Source organism: Parasteatoda tepidariorum, chromosome 11 (assembly GCF_982258835.1).
Source record: "Parasteatoda tepidariorum strain Cologne lab strain chromosome 11, Ptep-v5.0, whole genome shotgun sequence".
NCBI lineage: Eukaryota > Metazoa > Arthropoda > Arachnida > Araneae > Theridiidae > Parasteatoda > Parasteatoda tepidariorum.
Genome location: NC_141765.1, coordinates 45,983,069 through 46,007,150, shown reverse-complemented (window position 1 = coordinate 46,007,150; position 24,082 = coordinate 45,983,069). Strand labels below are relative to the sequence as shown.

At 28.7% G+C, this 24,082-nt stretch overlaps 1 protein-coding gene across 1 annotated transcript; it reads left to right on the top strand.

Moving 5' to 3' along the window:
• The first annotated feature begins 699 nt into the window (after positions 1–699).
• On the top strand, positions 700–22,524 carry LOC107445712 (uncharacterized). Its single transcript, XM_016060179.4, has 3 exons — positions 700–992; positions 19,354–19,938; positions 21,329–22,524. The coding sequence occupies exons 2-3, from the start codon at positions 19,394–19,396 to the stop codon at positions 21,696–21,698; spliced, it is 915 nt and encodes a 304-aa protein (XP_015915665.3). The 5' UTR covers positions 700–992; positions 19,354–19,393; the 3' UTR covers positions 21,699–22,524.
• Positions 22,525–24,082: the final 1,558 nt, after the last annotated feature.

Below are 24,082 nucleotides of genomic sequence, written 5' to 3'. Positions count from 1 at the left end.
TAAAAATTTTATTCGGAGAAAATACATTTTTGTGTCTGATTCTGTAGCATAATTAATGGCTAGCAATAATTAATTAGCATATTTGAGGTTGCAGCTTTGAACCATTATGACTCCTTCTTTCAATTAGTTCGAGAAAATGCAGTCAGTAGAACTAAAGGTATTCAAGATGATATCATTTTTATTTTGCGCATTGTTTTTAGGCTATCTGAGTCTAACTTGTATGTAAATAAAAATAGCCAATTTATGGGGAAAACTGAAAGTATTTCACTTGTATTTTCTTCTGTTTTTGAGACCAGAAAGTTATGGAATTTGAATTACTTTTATTGAAAAATATTTGTAACACTGATATCTGACATACAAACAGATTGCATTTTAACAAGGATCTTCTCTAACAAATCTCTATAGTGAAAAAAAAAATTTTCTTCTAAAAAAAAAGATTCGATGAGCTTTTTTTCAATTACAGCACACCATTACATTTGCGCCAAATAAACCCTCAAGTAATTATCATTTCACAGGGGAAAAAAGCCTAAATGAAGTTCAACTAAATGAAATTCTGTAATATGTCAGGGTTAATCTAATCCAATAAACTAAATTAGGTAAGTTCTCATCGCAGGAGAGCTCGTCTGGAAGCTCGGGATGAAGAGAGGGGACCGACCTGTAAAAGAGGCGGGAGCGAGTACTTTTTTCCCGTCACCTACTTACTTAGCGGGATGCCGCGGGCGAATGCAGAAATAGGTCTCTGTCGAGATTTCATCGGCCACTGACATCAACCACGTTTTTCATTCATTCATTCACTCACAGAAACTCTGTAAACAATTTCTCTTTCGATTCCCATTTGGCGAACATTGAAAAAGTTTTGTTTAGTATCTTTCACATTTTTTATTATAATAGTAATTTTTTTTTAATTTTGTTTTTTGTTTTACTTTTACTACTATCATTTTTTAAAAAGGATTTATTGCGCAAATAGAGGCAGCATTTACTCATGACCTTACGTAAGTAATTTTTTAATTGTTATGAATAAACATATTTTTGTTCAACAAGGGATAGGTGTGCTAAAGCAAAATACAACGTGAATGAAACACAAATGAAAGTACATAAATGGAGATACTATAGTTTCAGTTCTATAAACAAGAGCCTTCCTTGGTGTCTAAAAGTTAAATGTAATGTCCATTTGACTTTTAGACACTGAGGAAGGTTCTTGTTTATAGAACTGAAACTATAGTATGCCCATTTATGCACTTTCAGTTTTGCTTTATTCACGTTGTTTTTTGCTTTAGTCATATTTTTGTTTTTTACTTTTGCTTAGACGTTTATTTGAAAAACAAATCAAATTCAAATTTCAAATTTTTCTTTCAAATTTTTGAGAGTTTCAATTTTTGAGTAAAAGGGTTCCTGTGTAAAGTATAAACTAGAGTACAGAAATAGATATATTGTTGTAGTGTCTGTTCTATAAACAAGAACCTTCCTCAGTATGTATACAAAATGTACAACGTTATGGAATGTGCTGTTCTGTACTTTTATTTGTGCTTTATTAGAGTTGTTTTGTTTTACTCATACGTAGCACAAAGCATACTATATCTTCACTTGGATAAATGGATAATAATTAAAAAAAATTCTGAAGATAAAATGAACTGTTCGTTTAGAGTTCCTACTTTTGTTGTCTTCTTTCGTTTAGCTATTTTTAAAATACAAGTCTCCTTCGAATATAGAGAAGAAATGGGCTTCTGGGTAAGCAAAACAACGCGAATAAAGCGCAAACAATAGTACAGAAATGGATAGATTATTGTAATGCCTGTTCTAGAAACAAGAACCTTCTTCAGTATTTAAACACAAAATGTATAACACTATAGAATGTTCATTCCTATACCTTTATTTGTGCTTTATTCGTGTTGTTTTGTTTTACTCATAGGTAGCACAAAGCATACTATATATTCAATGGGATAAATGAATAATACTTAAAAGAAATTCTAAAGATAAAATGTGCTGTTTGATTAGAGTTAGTATTTTTGTTGTTTTCTTTTGTTTAGCTATTTTTAAAATACAAGTCTCCTCCAAATATAGAGAATAAATGGGTTTCTGAGTAAAGTAAAGCAACGTGAATAACGCTCATACAATGGTACAAAAATGGATATATTGTAGCAAGTGTTCTATGAACCTTCCTTAGTATCTAAACTCAAAATATATAACACTATAGTATGTTCATTTCTGTACCTTTATTTATGCTTTATTTACATTGTTATACTTTACTTTAACAAAGCACAAAGTATACTGTATGTCCAGTTGAACAGATTATAATTTTAAGAAATTCTAAAGATAAATAAACTCGTATAAGACATAAAGTTATTACCCCTTTTTCAAAAATTGAAACAAAATTCCCTTACTTTTCAACTAAGCTTCCATTAATTATCAGTTTTGCAAAATTATGTAAATTATACGTAAAAATAATGACATAAATAAAAGGAAACTTTTGTAATAATCCACTGTACGAAGTTCTGTGGAACGTTTTGTTCTGTTTCACGTTTTTTTTTTTTTTTTTTTTTTTTTTTTTTTTTTTTTTTTGTTCTGTGGTGTTTTGTTCTGTAGAAAGAGAATCTGAGAAAAATCAATGAGAGATTTGTATTATGGTTAGAGCCATTTATCTAGAAAACATTAATTTTACCTATAAAAATAATTTGAAATATGACCCAAAATTTAATTTTAAACGAAATTACTCTGTGTATTAAAAATAATTAAATAAATAGCTGACTTCACAGTTCTTAGCAGCTTACCCAAATTTTACAGTGTTCCATTTTTTTTTTTTTAGATTATTAAACGACATGTTTTAAATATTTATTAGTGTGTATGAGTTAGGATAGTAAATGTTTTAGTTAGACCATGGAATCATAAAAAATTAACATGTTGTAGGCAACTGTACATCTAAATAATGATGTGACTAGATTTATTCAAATTTTAAAAGCTTTATAAGTTTTTTTAATTACCTGGAAAAAAATTTTTGATTTCGGTAACCTTTGCTTTTATATGTTAAAAACTTTTTTTAGCCTATAAATATTCAACATTTTTACCAAATATTGATTTTAGTTGCTTTGCATTAAGTCACAAGTATATTAAATAAATTTAATGACTCAAAGAATTAAATCACAGAATGAATTCATAAAAGACACCATCAATTTTCTTGTCAATATTTAATTTAAAATTCACTTTTATCATGACTGTCGGTTTGTTACTAATTTAGTTAATGTCAAATGAAGAAATCGCTGATTTTTAAACTACCTTATAAGTTACAATTTTTAAACTTGATGTTAAAAATACACTACTATTATGAAACTAAAGTTTATTCTAAATGAACTATAGTTCGTTCACCAGGAGCTAGCATTTGTCTCCCCCTCCTCGGACGATGAGTTCATTTCAGCGTGGGAGTAAGAGGAGAAACGTTTCCGCGCTTGAAATTGAGACAACCCTTAATGCGTGCCCAACACAAACAGCGAATTCTTTTTCAGTCCCCTACTTCGTTTATCCTCTGCTGTTATACCTTTCGTTACTCTAGATAATTAAATATATTGCAGCAAAATATCTAAAAAAAGACAAACTATTCACTCGAAAGAGAGAAATATCATCAAATTTATGAAATATTAAATGTTAAAAAAATACACATAAAGATTGTGAAATTAATATTTTTGTCATACGATCAACATATAGCAACCTTGTTCGGGATTTTTCACATCCTTGTCCCAAAAATAGCGAAATAGTATCGTCAAATACCACGTGATGAAGGCGGACCCAAGTGCCAACTCCTATTGAACGAACTGTATTTCCAATGCGTAATATTATTCTTTAAGTATTGATTTTTTCTATATTTTCAAAAACTCGGAATAAAATAGACATGTCATGTATCATTTTAAAACTTTTAAACACTTTAAATCAAACATTTCGCATGCTTTCTTAAGTAAAAGTGATATAATAAGAATATTTAAGTGCTTAAGAGAGTTTTCTTATTTTCCTGTAAATTAAGTACAGTAAACAAAATAAAAAAGAGAACATTAAAAAGAACTTTTGATCTAACGATTGGGTTTCCACGCACTTAGATGCAACCTCAATGACTCTTAAACTTAAATATGATAATTAATTTATGCAAACGATAATTTTTTTTTTTAAGTTTCAAAAATTTGCACTCATGAACATCACTTTATATACATATACATATATATATATATATATATATATATATATATATATATATATATATATATATATATATATATATATGTATATATATATATATATATATATATATATATATATATATATATATATATATATATATATGCCTAATATTTTGAGAATCAAAAATCTAAATCTGAGGAAAAAAAAGGTTTGTTTAGTCAGGAAGAACGTTTTTGTATCTGATTTCGTAACTAAAAATATCATCTGCCTTAAATTAATTAGCATAATTTAGTTAGTTCATTAAAATATGAATCTTATTTCCTTATAAGGAAACAATATAACATTATGTTAATTTGCTATCAATATTTTTTTTTATTATTTCGAATGTATTCTGATAGAAGGTAACATTTTACATCTTTGTGTCAAATCATGTTACAAATTTGTTTTTGCATTACTTATTTATTCCTATTACTTGCATTTTAACACGCAGTGCAATTTACAACTGAAGAAAATATTTTCCCCACAGGGTGGCGACTTCAAAAGTATTGGTTTGAATTGAAACGGTAAAGATAAATGAGCTGTGAGCATTTAATTATGATTGAACTTACAATCATTATCTTATCGTGAGAAGGCTTTAGCCACAAGGTCATCACGTCTCCACTAATGTCATGGATCACTGATGTATCGATTCCAGTATTTAAGATTAAATTCTTCCTAAAAAATACTTACTATTTGGATCACTCATGTATCGATTCCAGTATTTAAGATTAAATTCTTCCTAAAAAATACTTACTATTTGGATCACTCATGTATCGATTCCAGTATTTAAGATTAAATTCTTCCTAAAAAATACTTACTATTTGGATCACTCATGTATCGATTCCAGTATTTAAGATTAAATTCTTCCTAAAAAATACTTACTATTTGGATCACTCATGTATCGATTCCAGTATTTAAGATTAAATTCTTCCTAAAAAATACTTACTATTTGGATCACTCATGTATCGATTCCAGTATTTAAGATTAAATTCTTCCTAAAAAATACTTACTATTTCTTTGAGTTAACTTAGCTGACAAATCTGAATGCTTCAGTTTCGTTCTTGATTATAAAATGACGTGATTTTACCTTCAGGGTTATTCAATGGAGCATATAGTGTCTTTTTTACTCGTGCTATTTTGATATCGATTCCATAGCAATTCTCAACTTACTGAAATTCGACAATTGAGAAAAGTCCTGTTTTGCATGAAGGGATTTCGTAATTATTTAGGGCGAATAATTATAGCTTGTAATAAATATTTCCTAAATTGAAAGTAATTTGATTAATCAAATTCCACCCTGACGAGAAGTAATTCTAATAAGGTTTTGACGTTAGAATAGCCAAAAAATATGATTATGGAAATTCGACAAGACAATGCAAATATATACTGGCAGATCAAATAATTATGCGATGTATCAGAAGGTAGGATAATCATATTGTTATTAAAATACAAAAAATAATCTAATCAAATTTACAACAGTGATTTTAGAGGGGTAATTTATTCATCCTGATTTTGATATAATTGAAGGCCTTAGCGTAAAGACCGGATAAGTTTATATTTTTTGAAAAAACTTTAATGCCTCTTTTAATGTGAACAATTAAGCTGTTTTAATTTACAACAGTGATTTTCGTGACGCAATTTATTTATCCAGAACTTGATAAAATTGAAGGCCTTAGAGTAAGAACCGGATAAGTTTAAATTTTTCAAAACAAATTTAATGACTTTTTAAATGTGAACAATTAAGCTGTTTTGATAAGGTGCAGAACCGGGAGATAATATAACAACCTGTGTGGTAAATAATATGGAACAAACTAATTTAGCTATTTTTTTTCTTTTTTTTAAATTTAATTCAGCTCTCACCAACAGTATTTGAGTCCAGGTTTACTTAGTTCATGCACACTGTAAAAATGTATATTAAATTTACAGAAAAAACTGTCAGCTGGTGTGTATAAATAAAATAATAATCTCCAACAAGGCGAGAGTGAAGCTTGAGACATAAGTGCACTGATTAACGATTTATTTGTAGTTCATATTTGAAAAGGATATCACACACCTTAAGCTAGTTGCAGAAAAGATTGGCTGCAAAAATATGGTATTCTTCATTATAACGCAGACGATATTTTAAATTTCTAGTTTATCTTAAAGTTAGCTTTTCCTAAATGTTAAAGCAAAGGCAAATTTTACACTTTCCAAAAGTTTAAAATTTCTACTTTTCTTTCTTTAAATTTCTTACAAAGCCATTTTTAATTTATTAAAATTCATAAGACCATAAATTTAGAATATTTATATAGACAATTTAACAGTTTATTATAAAATATTGCACTTATTATAAAATATTGCTCTCATTATAAACTATTGTACTTATTATAAAATATTGTACTTTATAAAATATTGTTTTACTTATTATAAAAATGGTTTACATGTAATTTTAAAAGAAATAGATTCGTGATTGTCACTTCCATGTAAGAAATATTTAAAACATCATTCAATGATTTTTAAAAAATAGTTACAACTCAAACGCAATTATTCCTCTGAAATTAAATTCTCTTATTGTTACTAGTTTATACTTGTTGTTAATTAGTGCAGCTTTTAAGACAATTAATATTCTTAATAATTTTAATCTGTGACTGCATTAAATTCAATTTGTTCAAAAAAATTTCCTGTTTTTTTAATTGCAGAGATTAACTCACAAATTTAAAAACAATTTTGTTACCTTTTTGTAACTTCGATAAGCAAAAATTAATATATGTAGCATAATATGCAAGGTATAGTGTCCAACTTAAAATATGAAAAAAAATTGCATGTCCCTCTAAAATTTTTGTTTTACACAAATTCTTGTTTATTTGATACTTTTTTTTCAAAAATTGCTTCATGTATAAAATTTGATGAAAAAATTAAATGTTTGCATGTGAATCGAGTTTAAATTCTAACATGTTTTTTAAATCAAATTTATTCATAAAATCATGTTTGAAAATATCGTGCAGGGCATTAACATTAGGTTCTGCAACCATTTAAAATAATTTTTAACTTTTGTTCGTTTGACATTTTGGTGTACTTTAAAGAGCAGGTAATTTCTTTTCAAATAAACTTAAATAAGGTAACGCAACTTCAAAAAAAGTTTGTGCCAAAATGTGCTTTAAGTATAAGTCATTTTCTTGAAAAACAGTCCAAGAACTTTTTTATTTACTCATGTGCATGAAAAGATCAAAAAATAAGAGTTAAGCAATTTTGTTTTTCAAATCAAGATTTAAAATTTTACTGTTTCTGTATCACTAACAACAAGTCACTAATATATTTAATATTTATTAATGTATTAAATGCAAGTTTGCAATCATGCAAGTTTGCTCGAATTCCAAAGTCCTCGCCTTCTTTTCTTTTAAAAAAAATTACTTTGTTTACCTTAAATTTTACCTAATCTCCGTTTCGATATTTATTTGTAGAATCTATGGAACATTCATTTATTTAATGCAATTATTTAATACAATTTGGTGCTGAATTATATTCCAATAACATTACAACTTCTGTATGATTTTCTTGAAAACTTTATAAGTAAATGGTCATAACTGATGAATCAACAGTTAATAATCAGTGATATTTCCATTACCAAATAAAATAAATAAATTATACTCTTAGTTAAATTAAGAAAACAAATTCAGTGTTCGACTACATTTTTAAAATTTTAAACCAATTGTATTAAATGCTACTGTACGAATAAGCTATTACAAATAATAATTTATTCCTGAAATTGTATAAGCTCAGTCTTTAAGACGTTCGATTTATTTTTTTTAAAGAAAATAAAAGGTTTCGGCGGTAGTTCAGTAGACGTGAGTGCATCCCTTACCTTAATTTTAACCTTTACCATAATGTGAATTTTTCCTTATATTATCTCGTATTCTGAATCACTTATTTCAATATGAAGTTTTGGCAAACTACACTGAGAAAAAAAGTCTGGTCAAAACTACCAAAATATGGCAAAATTTAGTGAGTTTCTGGCTATATGGGAGCACTAAAAAGTTCAGTATTGTTTTACCAAAGCGCTTTGGTAATGTTTTTTCTAAGATTAACAATAAAATATAGTTTTATAATATGTGATAAAATTTGCTAAATGTGATAAAATTTGGTAGTTTAAACATTATACTTGAGAGCCTGGCAGGAAAATAATTTATTCGGTTAAATTTACTTTTAAATTTTGTTTTCTTTACTAAATTTATGGTAATAAGAACTATAATTTTGAAAACCAGAATTTTCGGTAAGTCGTTACCAATTGAATGGAAAAAATATTAAGTAAATGGCTTTTCTTCCTCTTCTTGTTCTATTGGCATGACAGCCCTTTATGGGCCAGAGCCTTCCCTAAAACCTTCCTCCATTCTACTCTTTTCTTAGCGATTGTTCCTTATTTAATAATTTTTAAGATTTTGAAATCCTCCTCTACACAGTCAAACCAACTGATCTTAGGCCTACCTCTAAGTCTAGTTCCAATTGGTTTGTAATTGAAGATCTTAAATAATAAGGAAGAAGGGTAACCAGATGTAACCCACAAGATGTATTTGTTGATATCAGTTTCCTTGAATATCCTATATAGTTCAAAATTATATCTTTGTCTCCATAAGCCATTCATATTTAAACCATCTATTTTGGATCAATTAACCAGAATTATGGTTTCTTTTCCCAAAAATATCATTAGCATACATCACGGTAATTTAACCACAATTTTTTTCTTCTTGTAGGATGCTACCAATTGATGCAGTTCGTTTTAAATTCAAAAGTATCGAAATAATTTTCTCTTACAATTGTGTCTCATTTTAAGCCTAGTAGTTCCATTATTTTAATTTTTAAATTTATTTATATATTTTTTTGTTTTGAAAAAGCACCGAACTGTATGTAAGTTGTAGGCAGACGTTTACAAAATTAAACTATCGTTATTAAAGAAAAGAAAGAAACATTTAAACATATATTAGAAGGCTTAGTTTTAAAGCAGACAACATTTTCACTTAACCCAAATCTTTTCTTATTTCCAGAAACTGTGTGTACTGTGTTGAACTGTGAGTGCGTTAGGTGTTTTGCACTTCGAAAAAGTGAAACAGTAAACAAAAAATAGCCCTTTTCCACGCTTTACTGAAGACATCATTAACAATTACTTCAAACCATCAAATTTCATCAACCGTGTTAAGTATGAAACTGAAATCTACGCATATACTATAACAGATACAATCAAGCATTTTTTTAACGTTTATGTCCTTGAGAAGCACGCAGCTACCAATAAATAGGTTATATAAGTTCAAACTATAAACTATAAAGGTAGCTAAAATATAAGACTTTCTTTTCCAATAGTTTCCTTTATTTTCTAATACTTCACCGTATTAGAAGCCGCTTTGTGTATCGTTTTTAAACACTTACAAGGACTTAAAAGTAATTTCAGTTTTAAAATTCTTCTATTTAATGGGACAATGGAAGGTAGTGTGTACATAATGTTTTTCTTTCATCACGTGAATTTATTATGAATTATTAAACTTATTTACGACAAGGTGTGATTGAAATGCATTTTACACTTTAACTTGTACTTGTATTTACATAATATAAAATTAAAATTTTTTCTCTTCTTTATTTCGCAGCATATATAAATGTATCTTTCCTTTTATTTTAATCATGATAATTAAATCAGCAAATGTTTGCCTATTGCTTATAAATAGTTCATTGCTTTTCATAATTTTAGAAATTCAGGTAATAACTGACCTGATGAAAAATATAGAATTGTTAAGCTTAATATGGGACATAATTTATTTCGGTCTCTTTGATATTTAAGATATACTGTTAATTATCTACAAAATATATTGCTAATGACAGTAGAGAACAAGTTTTTTGTTGCATTTATACAAATACTTGATCCTGCCTAATAATTTGGGTATGGAGATTTCATATCTAAAATTAGTTTTGCTCATAAGTTAGATTTTTTTCAAAACGACATTTTTAGACAGTGCTTTTTTTTACAGTCGAATTGTGCAAGTTTAACAACAGAAGGACTCCTAAATGTTGAGACAAACTTCTATGGGAGTTAAAGCACATCTTCAGAATGAATATTGCATAGGAAATCATGCCGGCAGTGTCATCGTACGCAATTAGGGGTACTTCCCGATTATGACCTGTTCCGAAGTTGATCTGTTAAGTTTTAAAACGTCATATAAATAACAGAGGGTCGCATTATTGTTACGTCAAACTTCTAGAGGAGTTAAGAGGCATCCATGCGTAATTGCATAAGAATGCATAATTGCATAAGAATGCATAATTGCATAAGAACCCATGCACGGAAACGTCGTCGTAACAGGCTGGGGAATAAAAACAACTTTCAAGTTTATAAAATGGAGATGAAGATGAAGAAAAATATTAGAAAGAAAATTTATTTGCAACTTTATTTTTATATAAAAGTTTTGTGGAATTTAAATGTGTGTACTCATTAATATGGTTGCAAGCTTGTGGCAATATGAATTTTCTCGAATTATACTGGGAAACATTACTTTTCTGTTGTAAGACATTCGATGATTGCATAGGCACCCATACCTAGAAATGTCATCATGCGCGGCTGGAGGCGCTTCCCTATTTTGACCTGTTCAGAAACGCGAGAAGAAACAGTTCACAATAGGGAAAGCACCACTAGTGGCGTATGACGACATTTCCAGGCATGGGTAACTGTGCAATTTTAATCCAGATGATGTACCCTAACTTCTCCAGAAATTTATTGCAACATTTATGCCACATCTAGTTATATATTACATTTTTAAACTTGTACATTTCAGCAGAACCTAGAATAAAAATGTCATTTAAAAAAAAGAGTTAAAAAGCTAGCTTGGAGAGCTAGCTTTTTTCTTGGAGTCATTTAAAAAAAAGAGTTAAAAACCAATCGCAAACTTTAAATCAGCGACATGAAAGTATCTAAGATCTGTTTAAAAAAAATCTCATATAACTACCAAAAACTATATAACTATATATAAATCTCATATAACAAACAAAAAAATGTTTCTCAGAATTATCTTGGTGAATAACGTAACACGAAACATGAATCCATTTGCCCAAACAACAAACAAATTTCGGTGTTATCTTTAAATGATAATCTATTTCTACAAGCTTTCTCCCATTTAAAATCATTCTTGAGTAAATGGGATATAAATATTCCCTAAACACTCGATGACATCATATTGAGGTCAATATCCGACACTCAACTTTTATACCCATTTATATTCTTATAGATTCCGGTAAAATTCCGTAAAAATAATGAAGGTATTGTGTTGTTACTACTTTCAAGCAAATGTCACGTATGTCACGTTCACGGGATAGTGATATTACTGTACTAAACAACATGAGTAAGAGTTTGTAAGTCCAAATTGATGGGTAAACAACTTCAGCCACAAAATTCGAAGGATTTTTCTGTTTTATTTGTTTTTGCCAATGTTTGGCTCCAAAATGGTAAATTATACATTCAAACCTGTTGACAAATTTGAAAAGGGGATCGACTGCTTGATACATGATTCGAGGGACAGTGATTATGCAATTAAAATATTTATTTATTTAATAGTCTCTTTATCTTTATTTACTAATAGTCTTTTTTTATTTTTTATTTCCGAGTTTATTCTCTCTTTTTTTCTTTTGAGTGTAGCTTAAAGACTCAATCCTTCCTTTTTTCTCTTACCGGGAAACCTTAGCCCATACACTTACTTTAACTACAGTACCGCTCAAAAGTATCAGTACACCTAGAAACTTATAAAAAATGGCGAAATTCAAAGTGTCATAACTTCTTTAAAAATGATCAAAAATGCTTCTGCTTTAGTTCATTTTGAAGCTTAAAATCTTTACTTTTATGTACTCTAATTGTTTTTAATTAATATATTTTGCAACTATGTACAATTACACTCTAAACAATCATAGAAAATTGTATTAATTTTTTGTGAAGTTTGACGCGATGTACGGGCACAAAGGGGTTAGATATTGTTAATTTTTACTATACCATTGAAAAACTTGGACTTTTAGCTTTCATTTAAAAAAAAAATTCCAAAAAAACATGTTTTTTGGCGAAGTTATTGTCAAATAAAAAAAAAGGTTTTTTTTTCAGAATTTAATGATTTTTCAGCAATTATAATGAATTTTAGTGCAATTATAATATGATATGAAAATTTTTTAATTAAAATAAATTAAAATTTAATATTTCTCGATAATATTATTTCATAATTTATTATAACAATTTTAACTTTTTTTTTTGGAAAATATAATAATGAAATAGGAATCAACGTTTACAATTTAATATTTTGAAATTTATTTTTTCGTATTATTTTTTCGTATTCGTAAAAATTTGAAAACAAAAATGTACATACATTTTTGTTTTCAAATTTTTTCTGGGAAAAATACGAAAAAATAAATTTCAAAATATAAAAAAAAATATTAAAAATTCAATTAAAGCACATAAAAGTAGAGATTTTAAGCTTCAAAATGAGCTAAAGCAGAAGCATTTTTGATCATTTTTAAAGAAGTTATGACACTTTGAATTTTGCCATTTTTTTATAAGTTTCTAGGTGTACTGATACTTTTGAGCGGCACTGTATGTATTTTAACGGACAACGACATGTAATAATATGGTTAACATGTAATAACATGTAACAAATAGCAAATAATATAAACTGTAATAACATGTAACAAAGACATGTAGTAAATAAGACATGTTCGACTTAATACACAATTAAAATAAGAGATACTTTCGTGACTTCTTTAGAATTTGAAGATTGTTAGTCTTTTATATTTTAAACAATTTTCTTCCTTTTCTCTTTTTAAAAGAAATATTCCTGTTATGGATTTACTCAGTTTTGTCAATTAAGAAAATAAATAAAAATGAAAATTTCAGGTTACAAAAAACATCGGAGACGATGAATGCTGTTGTAGTTATTAATTTAAACAGCTATTCCAATTCTAATTATGAAAACTCACGAATACTGGTGAACAAGTTTACTTTATTTTCAATACACATAACCTTTGATATGGAATCTCTTATTTTATCTATCGAAAGTGTATCAGCAATTTATCTTAAGTTTTTTTCATATTTTACTGTAGATAATAGATTCTATTAAAACATTTTTGAAGTTTGATTTTAATAATTTATTTCTTAATTCAAATTTGTATTTTTTTAGGTAGAAGTGAAATTTATACTATTTCATTATATACTATCTCATCTCACTACCAAAATATCTCTTGTAAATTTTTTTGTAGTGATCCAGTAGGTTATTAATATATTTTGTTATTTAACTTCTTTTTCACGCCTAACTGCATTTTTTTAATTTGTAAAGCATTAAAATTTACTTTCAAACAACATTAAAGTTGATATTAAGAAAATCAGCTAAATAGTATTTTAAGAAAATAATAATGTCCTGATATTTTTGTTTTAATTAATATTTATTAATTAGGAAAAATAAAAAATTTCTGAAATAGGCGAGAAATCTGAAATTATGAAGTAAAATAGAGTAAGTAATGAAAAATTTCATCACATAATTAAAAAAGACTGTAATTTCTCGCTTGACTCACAAATTAAATATATAAAATAAGGCATGTAAGGTGCAACTTAGCGAGATTCAAAGTTTAAGGCATTTAAGTTTTTGGATTTTCAATTAAAACCCTCTACCTATAGAATTTTATCGATTTTATTTGTATTTTCTACATGTGGGTAAAACCAATTTGTTATTGACACTACTTAGAATGAAATTGATACTTTGCTATTGATATATTACTAAAAATTATTGCGTCTTCTTTAATTTAATTTTTAAAAATATTTTCATACTTCTAAGTTTTCTTCTGATATTACATTTGAACTTTTCTTAAATATTTTCAAATTTATTTAAATAGAATTTCATTTTGGGATTACCACTAGACTAAGTTGAATCATAATTGATAGTAACTTGCCACAGTTTTATAGTTATTTCATTGCTGAGTTACAATCACGGAAAGTGTGTTTAGATTGTTCAGACACATGAATTTTGAGTAATTTAAGCTCAAAACATACTTCAGACAGCAATTTGAAGTAGATCAAAGGGAGGAGGATCAAACATTTATGCTGCTTTCGATTTCGTTTTCGCAGAACCATCAGGATTAAAAAGAACGAAACATGTAGGGTAAGTCTAGGTTAGATGAACATAGAGGAGAGCTGACCAGTTTAAATATCTCCGATATTTTTTAATATATTGTAACAGAAGCAGTTTAACTTGTGTATCAATTTAGACAAAGCATTGTTTATCATGACGACAGAAAGTATGTAAAATTTAATTTACGAGTCAAATATTTTTCATCAATTAAGTATTCTGCTGTTTTTCAGTACATAGTTTTTATATTTGTGTAACTAACTGGACATTTAAAGCTCATAGTCTTTATTACTGAGTAAAAAGCAGTGGAATGTTTGAGTGGAATAAAATATTTGATAAAAGTTATATTTTGCATGGAATTATTTTTGGATAAACGAATTTTATATGCGTGTGCAAAAATTTCTCAATTCGCTTCAAAAGTTCTAGAGATTGGTGAAATACGGAAAAACTAAAATTAACATTAAGCTGCCTAAACTTTGAGCCTCATTCATGACCAAACTATGAAGACCATTATAAAGAAATATTTTGGTTTGAAGAACTTGATGAATTTAATTTCGATAGCATCACGTTACTAACTTTAGGAGAGATGGTTGCATAGAATTGAGGAGAAATGGCCAGTTTTCCTTAATATGTATTGACACATTAAAGGATCGTAGGGTCCTTAAAAAATTGGAAATAGGAAATAAAATTAGGAAAATAAGATGTATTTAAGTAAACGAGTCTTCACCCCCACTCTTAATATATCCAAATAAATTCTAGTTGCAAAATCTTTGGGTTCGATAATGGCTTACGTTAGGTTTCGTTTCGTAATTTGAATAAGAAACGGCGAAATCCTTCGCTGTTTTATAACAATAGTGAAACTACTTTTTTAAATTTTTGAAGATAGTACGAGTTCTGCTTATTACATTCCGATTCTACAGACCTAACATATTTCTATAATAGAACCGTCGTTGCACGGCTGGCCTAATTTTTTGGATTTACGACTACTAAAGTTCACCTCCGAAGCCTTGTAAGTTTGAACCCAATCCAGAAGACAAGGGAACTCCTGGATTGAACATTGGGAGAAATTCGCCTTCGTCTAGGACTTTTTGATGGAACTAACCAGTACTTGCGTAACATGGAGAAGAAAACCACTAAAACCTCTCACGGTAAGCCTGACGGCAAGGGGACTCTAACCCATGATCCGTCTACCACTGAAGATATTTTACGTCAGTACTGTGGTCGGTGCAAGCCGGATGCGGAATTCGCATCGACCAGACATGGCTGGGATTCGATCCCGATTCTAGACCTAACATATTATCCGAGATTCTGTATATTCCGAATATGATGAAGGCTGTGGAGAAACTAATCCAACAACCAAAAACGATGACAAGATGAGCTGTGTTGGGCGCAAACAATGGCTCCATGAAACATGAATAAACTTAGGAAACTTTGCTAAGGCCATACCAAACTACCGAACATTCTTATTTGTGTAAACAAAACAAAATCAAAGTGTGAGATAAGGGTATTTATTCTCAAGATCAACAATTGTTTTTTCAAAACCCTGAAGCGATAATGTGCCTCATTATGAAACAAAATAAAGAAGTAATTGACACTTAAGTTGACGTTGCAAATTACGTCCTATTTGCATGGAAATAATTTTTTTTAAAAACTTTTCCTCTTTAAACAATCATTTTTGACAAGCATTATCAAAAGTAATGACTTTGATCATTCAGTGTTAAAAAAAACTTAAGCCATGCGTTAAAAGGAACTAGGGCAAAAGTTAGAAATAGTTAATGATTTTATGGATAAATTATCATACGTGAAAGTTAAAAACTCATTTCAGCTGTCATTTAATCATTAAATGCCATTTGTTATCTCTACTGAGGTAAACTAAAAACATTTAACGTTCATTACCATTATTCTTAAGACCGACATATAAAACTATAATTTTTATTACAACATTCTTTAGAATATTTTTTGAGGACACTATTTTTTTCAGATTTTTAACTCTAATGATGCAAAATAAACTCACATTAATAAAATAATTTAATCCAAAATGCTAGAAAATGAATATAAAATTTTTCAATCAAAAATAATTTATGTAATGAAACTAATGTTTTATTAGTCAATGTGCCTCACAATTTTATTAAATTGATTTAATAAAATTGCGATGCACTTTGACTTTTACATGAAATAAGAAACTAGTTTTGCAATCGAGCTATGAAAATTGATAATAAGAGCTCAAGCTTTTTCTTCCTTGAATTAAATATAATTAAGTTAATCAATCTAATTATCAGAAAATTATGAATTTTTTCCCTTCTGAATGAGTAAATTTACAAACTTTCTCAGTCATCGCCGTCTTGGATTTCAAGATAGGTTTTTTTTCCTTGATGTATTTATTCTTAAACTTTTGATCATGGAGTATCATTTAAGAGCATTAAAAAAAAAGGATGAGAAAAAAATTTGATTATTTAGATTGCAAAAATGGCCCTTATAACCTTTAAAACCTCTACTTGTTTTTTATCAAAACTTTTTCGCAATAATATAACGCTTTTGGTAATTTTGAATAAGTCGCTCAATTCTGCAAATTTATGTTTTTAGAATTTTTAAAAATTATTTTTATTTTATTTAAATCGGCGAAACCCATTTTGAATGAATTTGAAAATTTTTCAACCTGAATTACACACATACAATCAAATAATCTAAAAACAAACAAATCTTCAATACAAAATTAAATTTCTTAAAATTCTCTTTTATATTGACATCCTTTTGACAGCTGAGTTCAGTTTGGGGAAGAAGCCTATCACAATGTAGAATTTCACTTTTTTAAAATTGAAAATGTTAATTGAAAATTTGCATGCAAAAGTAGATAAACTGTGATTTGCATTTGGTAACTAAATAAATAAATAATTCGTTTTTAACTTATCGCATGTTCACTATGCCAATTTTTCCTAAATTATAAATAGAACCAGGAAATATTTAAGAATTTTGAAAGCATTTTTCCAGTGAGAAACAAAATGATGGTATTAAAGATTGATTATATTTTATGCATACTCAAAATAAGGATGTGCCGTGTAGTAAGTTATTTGTTAAAGTGTGTTAAAAACGTTATGCATGACTGCGCTTGTATTTAAGTTATTTCGAACCAGTAAAGTTGATAAACTGATGGAAAGCGTTATTAAAGAGAACTTAATAGTTAGAAAAGCTTTTTTTAACGTACGAAAATAGTTCTTTGGTATGTCTTTTTGAAATAACACAATTTGATTAATGAAAATGCAACATCTCTTCTAAAACGTTAAGAAAAAATATATTTATTATTTCACCTCATTTTAATGCCAAATTTTGTGCTAAGATAAATTTTACTTGTTGCAGAAAATAACGATTTGTTAAATTTGTGAAAATGATGAAAACGGATTGTTAAATTTGAGAAAACAAATTTATATAGCTTAAAAAATTACATTAATACAAACAAAAATGTACTAAAAAGTCAAGTTTTCAAGTCTTGTTGTCGAGCTTTAGAAATCGCCAAAATTGCCTTTCTTAAAGCCTTTCTTTCCTTTCATTGCCTTTCTTTTTTATAATATTATTAATTATTTTTTCTTTCTGTTTTTTATACTTTTAGTAGTATTTTGTAAAACACTAAAAAAGGGTGTTTACATTTTAAAGTATTGTTATTACATGCAAAATATAGTTCATTTGCGAAAGCAAAAATTACTTCCTCCGGGCAATACTACTTTGAGAAGGTAGGATCAATTCTTAGCTGACCCTTTCGATTTCGGTTGATACTTTTTTTAATTTGATTCTATCGTTTTGATTTAATTTTAATATAAATATGAGGATTTAAAATTATTATTCTTCAAACTATTTCAAGAGCGGAAAAAACTTTTAGAAGTGGTACTAAGAAAATTTTATTAAGTGGAAATAGAGGTTAATTTAATTTTTAAGGCTTTTTCTTCGTATGTAAAAAGTGATTTTAATGTGCTTAAAAATTTAAAACCTGTGTAATTTTTTTAAAATTTTCTGCGAGCTTTTTCTTTAAGGAAATGTAATAGATAAGGATTTTACTAAATCTTGATATATTTTCCAAAAAAACAAAATGTTTAGAAAACATGAAGTAACGTTAGCAACCCTGAAAAAAGTAAACGGACCCACTATCTTTTTTTTTCTTCACCTCACCTCTATTTTGATAGAATTGAAGCAAAATCTGGAACATACACAAATGCACAGAACGTCTTTGAATATGAAAATATACTACATCTGAAATATTTTATTTTATTTTATAATCGGCGCTGAACGGCCGACCCAAGTCTGGCTTTACGGCTATCAAGGTTCAACTCAGTAGCGTTGTAATTTTGAACCCAATCCAGAAGACAAACGAACTTCTGGTCAAGTCTTATGATAAACTAGCCTTCGTGGAGGACTTTTTGATGGAACTAACCCGCCTTTGCGTTACGTGGAGAGAAAAACTACGAAAATTTCCCACGGTTAGACTGACGGCAAGAGGTTTCTAATCCATGATCCGTCTAACACTGAGGATATTTTATGTCAGCACCGTGGTAGATGCAAGCCGGGAGTAGAATTCATATCGACCAGCTATCACTAGGATTCCCTCATTGAGAGGCGAGCGCTCTATCTCCTGAGCTACCGTGCCTCATATCTAAAATATTAACATTATTATACACAAAAAATTTCCATTTTGTGTAAAAGAGTGCTTTAGTGGTGGTTCTCCCTGAAAAACATTTTTAAGCAGGTAGGGTAACCAACGTAATATTTATTTTGGCAAAATAACACCGACTACACACATCTATCATTATGCTAATGTATCTTACCCGAAGCACTTTCCTTGATCAATGTTATAGTAGTAACTTCAAAAAATTCATTGTTCAGTACCTTTCGTCTTTGTAAGTTAATACCTTTAGTACCTTTGTAAGTTTATATAAAAGTATAGGACGTTAACAACAATATTTTTAAAGCTAATTTAGCCTGGCAACATTTAAAAAAAAAGGAAATGATATTAATTACTCTTTATAATATATTAATTACTTTCATGTCTTTATAATAGGTAGCTGAAATATTTCCTCTTCAGAGACCTTCTACTGATTATGGATTCTTTAGATGCCCTACCATCTGCCGATTATGCATCTTTGCTGACAATATCTCCGTTAAACAATAAAGGAACAATCAAAGAAGAGACAGAATATACAAAAGAAAATTTCGATAAATCCATTCAAGAACATATTTACGATCAAGTCACACCAATTGAACCATCTCAACCAAGTAAAAATCAATCTGAACAGTCTAAAGATGACTTAGAACATCGAAAATTTGATAAAAAGGGGAAGAAAAGTACTTTCAATACATATGTGCTTAGGAATCCGACATTGTCACTGAGTCATGCCAACAGTGCGCCAGATGTCAGAAAACCTAATAAAGATTTATCAATTATATCTTCAAATGGCAAATATGGTTCCTTGAACGTAACAGAAGCAAATAAAAAATCTATAAGCTCCTCCTTAGATCCTACAAATGATTCATCAGTGTTTTCAATAAGTGGCAGAAGAGTTGTAGTATCTCATGGCTTCAAGGGAAGTTGCAATAGAAGTGATAGTATGGAAGTAGAAGGACAGATTTCCAATCAACCTAGTGCGTAAGTTACTATTTTTATTTCTATTTCCCTGATTTAGGAGAACTTTCTGAAGCTGATTTAACAGTTTAAAAAAGTCTTATAATTCATGTTGTACAATCCATAATGATTACGATTACCCTAAATATAAACTTTTAGAATCCTAGTCAAAAAATATACATATTGGGGATCACAAATTAATATTTAAGTTTAAAAAAAAGGAAAGAGTGAGACTCTAAACGTCAAACCTTTTCTGATTGCCAAGGGAAACAGAGAGGAAGTTCTAATGTGATTTTAAAAATCATCTAGTTTTATCAGTTTTGATGCTTTTCACTCAGCCTTCTTCACTAGTAATTCGATATATTACAATAGTGTTTTCGTTACTCCCACTCTTGAATATTGATTTGCCACCCCTAATGTTTCATTTCACAAAGAATTCTAAAAACATTCACTAAGGGTGGTCATAATGAAACACTCTCTATATACTCTTATAACAAAAGTTCATACCAGATTTAAAACTAAATAATACTACACATTTTCCTAAAAAATATTTATTAATAAATTAAAAAATGCTGCAACCTTATTACGATATTAAGCTGAGCTTTAATAATGTACAAGTTGAACCATACATGGAGAAGAAAATCTGGTTAAGTTAATGTACTGTATGGTAAATACATTTCAGGTTAAAAAATACATAATTCTGGTTACTAAAACCAAAATATAGGATATTTAAATCTTTCATTTGGTAACTTTCCCTTTAATAAAGTAACGGTTCATCGTAAAGTTTGGTTTTCAGAATTATAGTTCTTAATACCACATATTTAGTAAAAAATACAGAACCGAGAAATAAATTTTACCTAATAAGTGGTTTTTTTGCCATGGTCTAAGCCATTATGACAAAATTACCAAATTTTTTGCATTTACCAAATTGTATCACATGTTATAAAACGTTATTTTACTGCTAATTTCATCAAAATCATTCAAGAGCTTCGATAAAAATTACCAAGCTTTTCGGTATTCCCATAGATCCAGAAACACTGTAAATATTATCATATTCTGGTAGTTTTGATCATACTTATTTTCTCAGTGAGGTATCATGCAATAAAGTGGAACGACGATTAACTTGCACGATAATATGGTTTAATTTACACACCTTATTAAGGTTTGCAACAAATTCGAATAATAATAAGACTCAACGGGGACCAGTATTTTTAACAGTGCAATGAAAAAAATTAAAAATTTCCAATTTTCTAAAAAAAAAATATAAATGAAATCAAATTTTTTGGAAATTTTATCAGGTTTATGAGTAATTTACTAACAGTTTTTAAGTTATTAGAAAAAAAGACTAATAATTGCATTATTTGCAATTGCATATTTTGATCTCTTATTCGTTATTGTTTTCTTCTTGCTTTAGAAGTCCAAGTTTATGGTCAAGAAGTCCTTCTGCTGACAGCCAAATAGATGCAAAACGTAGAAGATTGCAATTGTGTACAGACTGTTTCTCTTTGTGCCTCTTTGTTCCAGGAACTCTTTTATGCATTCTAAGTCCCTGGCTATTAGTGCCTATCTATATAATTCCAAATTTTTCTGGTAGTAATCTTCAAACGCTCATCTGGATTGTTTGTGTCGGTTCAACATTTCTCATATTCATGGGTTGCATGGTTGGAAACATGGTTTGGTATAGAAAAGGATCAAGGTGGAAGTGTCTTCTACATTGTGGTAAAGGACCTCAAAACCATTATTGGGGTGACAGCCTATCATCAAGAACGTTGCATATAGTTTAATGATAGGAATTAAAAGGATGAATTTAATATTTATTCTGTGAATTTATTTTTAATATTCGCTTTAGCTGGATCAATTTTAGATTTTAATTGAGGAGATTGCAAAAATCATGTAATTCGGCAGTTTTAGCAAAGTGTTAATAAAATTCTTAGTTATAAACAATATTACTTCGAATATTTAAAACTATTAATTTTGAAAACTACATGGAGAAAAAATATTCTGTTGAAATTACTGTACCATATGGTAATGACATTTCTGGTAAAAAAAAGAAAATAATTAAAGAGCAAATTGTTATTAAAGAACAAATTATTGTTGTTATTAAGGAGCAAAAATATGATATTTAAATCATTCTTTTAATAATTTTTACGTTCATATTGTAATAGTTTACCGGAAATTCAGTTTTCAAAATTAAAGCTCTTATTACCATACATTTAGTAAAAATACAAAACTGAGCAGTAAATTTAGCCCAATAAATGGTTCTTATGCCATGGTATTAGGTATCATAATAAGATAAAATCACAAAATTTTAAGACATATTATGAAAAATTACTTTATTGTTAATTTTACATTACAAATATTACCAAGGCGCTTCTGTAAAAATTTCCCTGCTTTTTGGTGCTTCCATAGTACCAGAAACAGGGTCAATTTTACCACATTCTGGTAATTTTGGCAATAATTTTTTCTCAGTGTACTATCTAGTTGTTTTTGTTGTGAAATGTTGAAAGGAAGGTTTTTTTAAGATGCTCTTTAATGCTCTCTCAGAAGCAGTATTTAAATATACAAATAAAGCTTTCCAACATATTTTTCAAGTCTTACTCATCTTTTGTAAATTTTAAGCATGGAGGACATTTCTCCTCTTTAGTGTTTTAACAAATTAATCTAGGTGGCTCACAATGAGGCAGATTATTATTAAAGCGACAGAAAATCAAGATATTGCAGTAGAATGATACTTGTTCATTGCGTGCAATTTTCAAACTTGTAAATTCGAATTTCGTTAAAATTTAACTGTCCCGTAGTGAACTGATCGTTAAGACACGGTTCCCAGCAGATCACCGAAGTCAAGCATCACTGGCTGCGGTCAGTGTGCGGTTGGGTGACCACTTGGATCAGTCTGTGTTAGGGACCGAGGGTGTGCGGTATTGGTCCTCGTTAAACTGTTCTACCGTAAAGTGCTCGACTTCGCGTGCAGGTCGTCGGGCTACCGAAGCGGGGTGCCATCCCCTCTGCAAAGGATCAAAATTGTGATGGCATGTCTTCGGATCATCCTCAGGGATGTTTCCCAGACAGTCGCCAATAGCCCATAGTGCAGCTCTAGTGCGACGTAAATGAACTTCACCTACAACAATTAAAATTTAACTACTATTTTTACTTATGTGACTTAAATTTTATATTTGAACCAGATTTTTAATGTATAAAATGGCTAAAAATTCAGCTGCGATTTATAAATTTGGCTAAAAAGGTAAGAATTTTCTTAACTGAATTCGCAAGGTTCCGCTGGTATTTTGAATTGCCTTTAAATTACGACATCAGATGTTTGTAAGCCACTTCGATTTGCATGCTGCCATGGACGACATTTTTTACAACACAACCGAAAGTACTAAAGTATGAAAAAGCCTATTATTCTGCATAACAATAATCTAAAGTAGTTTTTTTATACCAGATTAAAAATGATATTTTAACAAGGATTCATACTAAATGTTTATAATTACCAAAAAGCATTTATAGGATTTCAAAGAGGTAACATGAATTTAAATTTTTTTCGAAAAATTAATCTTCGTTTAAATTTTATCCCTTTTTTAAGCTATATAAACCACAAAATAAAGCAACCATTGCAAAAAGTGAGCTTTAATTCACTTTTTTTTCTTCCTTTTTTTTATTATAGCGGAAACTGATTTCTGCCTCACTGTACAGCTGTTGAAGTATTGGTCGTCTAAATATTACAGATAGAGACTATAGAATTTGGACTGAGTTTCAATTATAATGACTTGGTTTTTAGTTAAATGGGTAGTAGTTAAAAGGATTTTTTTCGTATTCAGAAAACTACTCGTAATATGTAAAGTAATTTTTAAATAACAATATTAGAAAGATATAGACAAATTTCATACTAAAAAGTGAATTGATTAGTTGGTTCTTAGTTAAATGGGTTGTAGTTGAAAGGATTTTTTTCGTACACTGAAAACTACTCGTAATATGTAAAGCAATTTTTAAATAACAATATTAGAAAGATATAGACAAATTTCATACTAAAAAGTGAATTGATTAGTTGGTTCTTAGTTAAATGGGTTGTAGTTGAAAGGATTTTTTTCGTACACTGAAAACTACTCGTAATATGTAAAGTAATTTTTAAATAACAATATTAGAAAGATATAGACAAATTTCATACTAA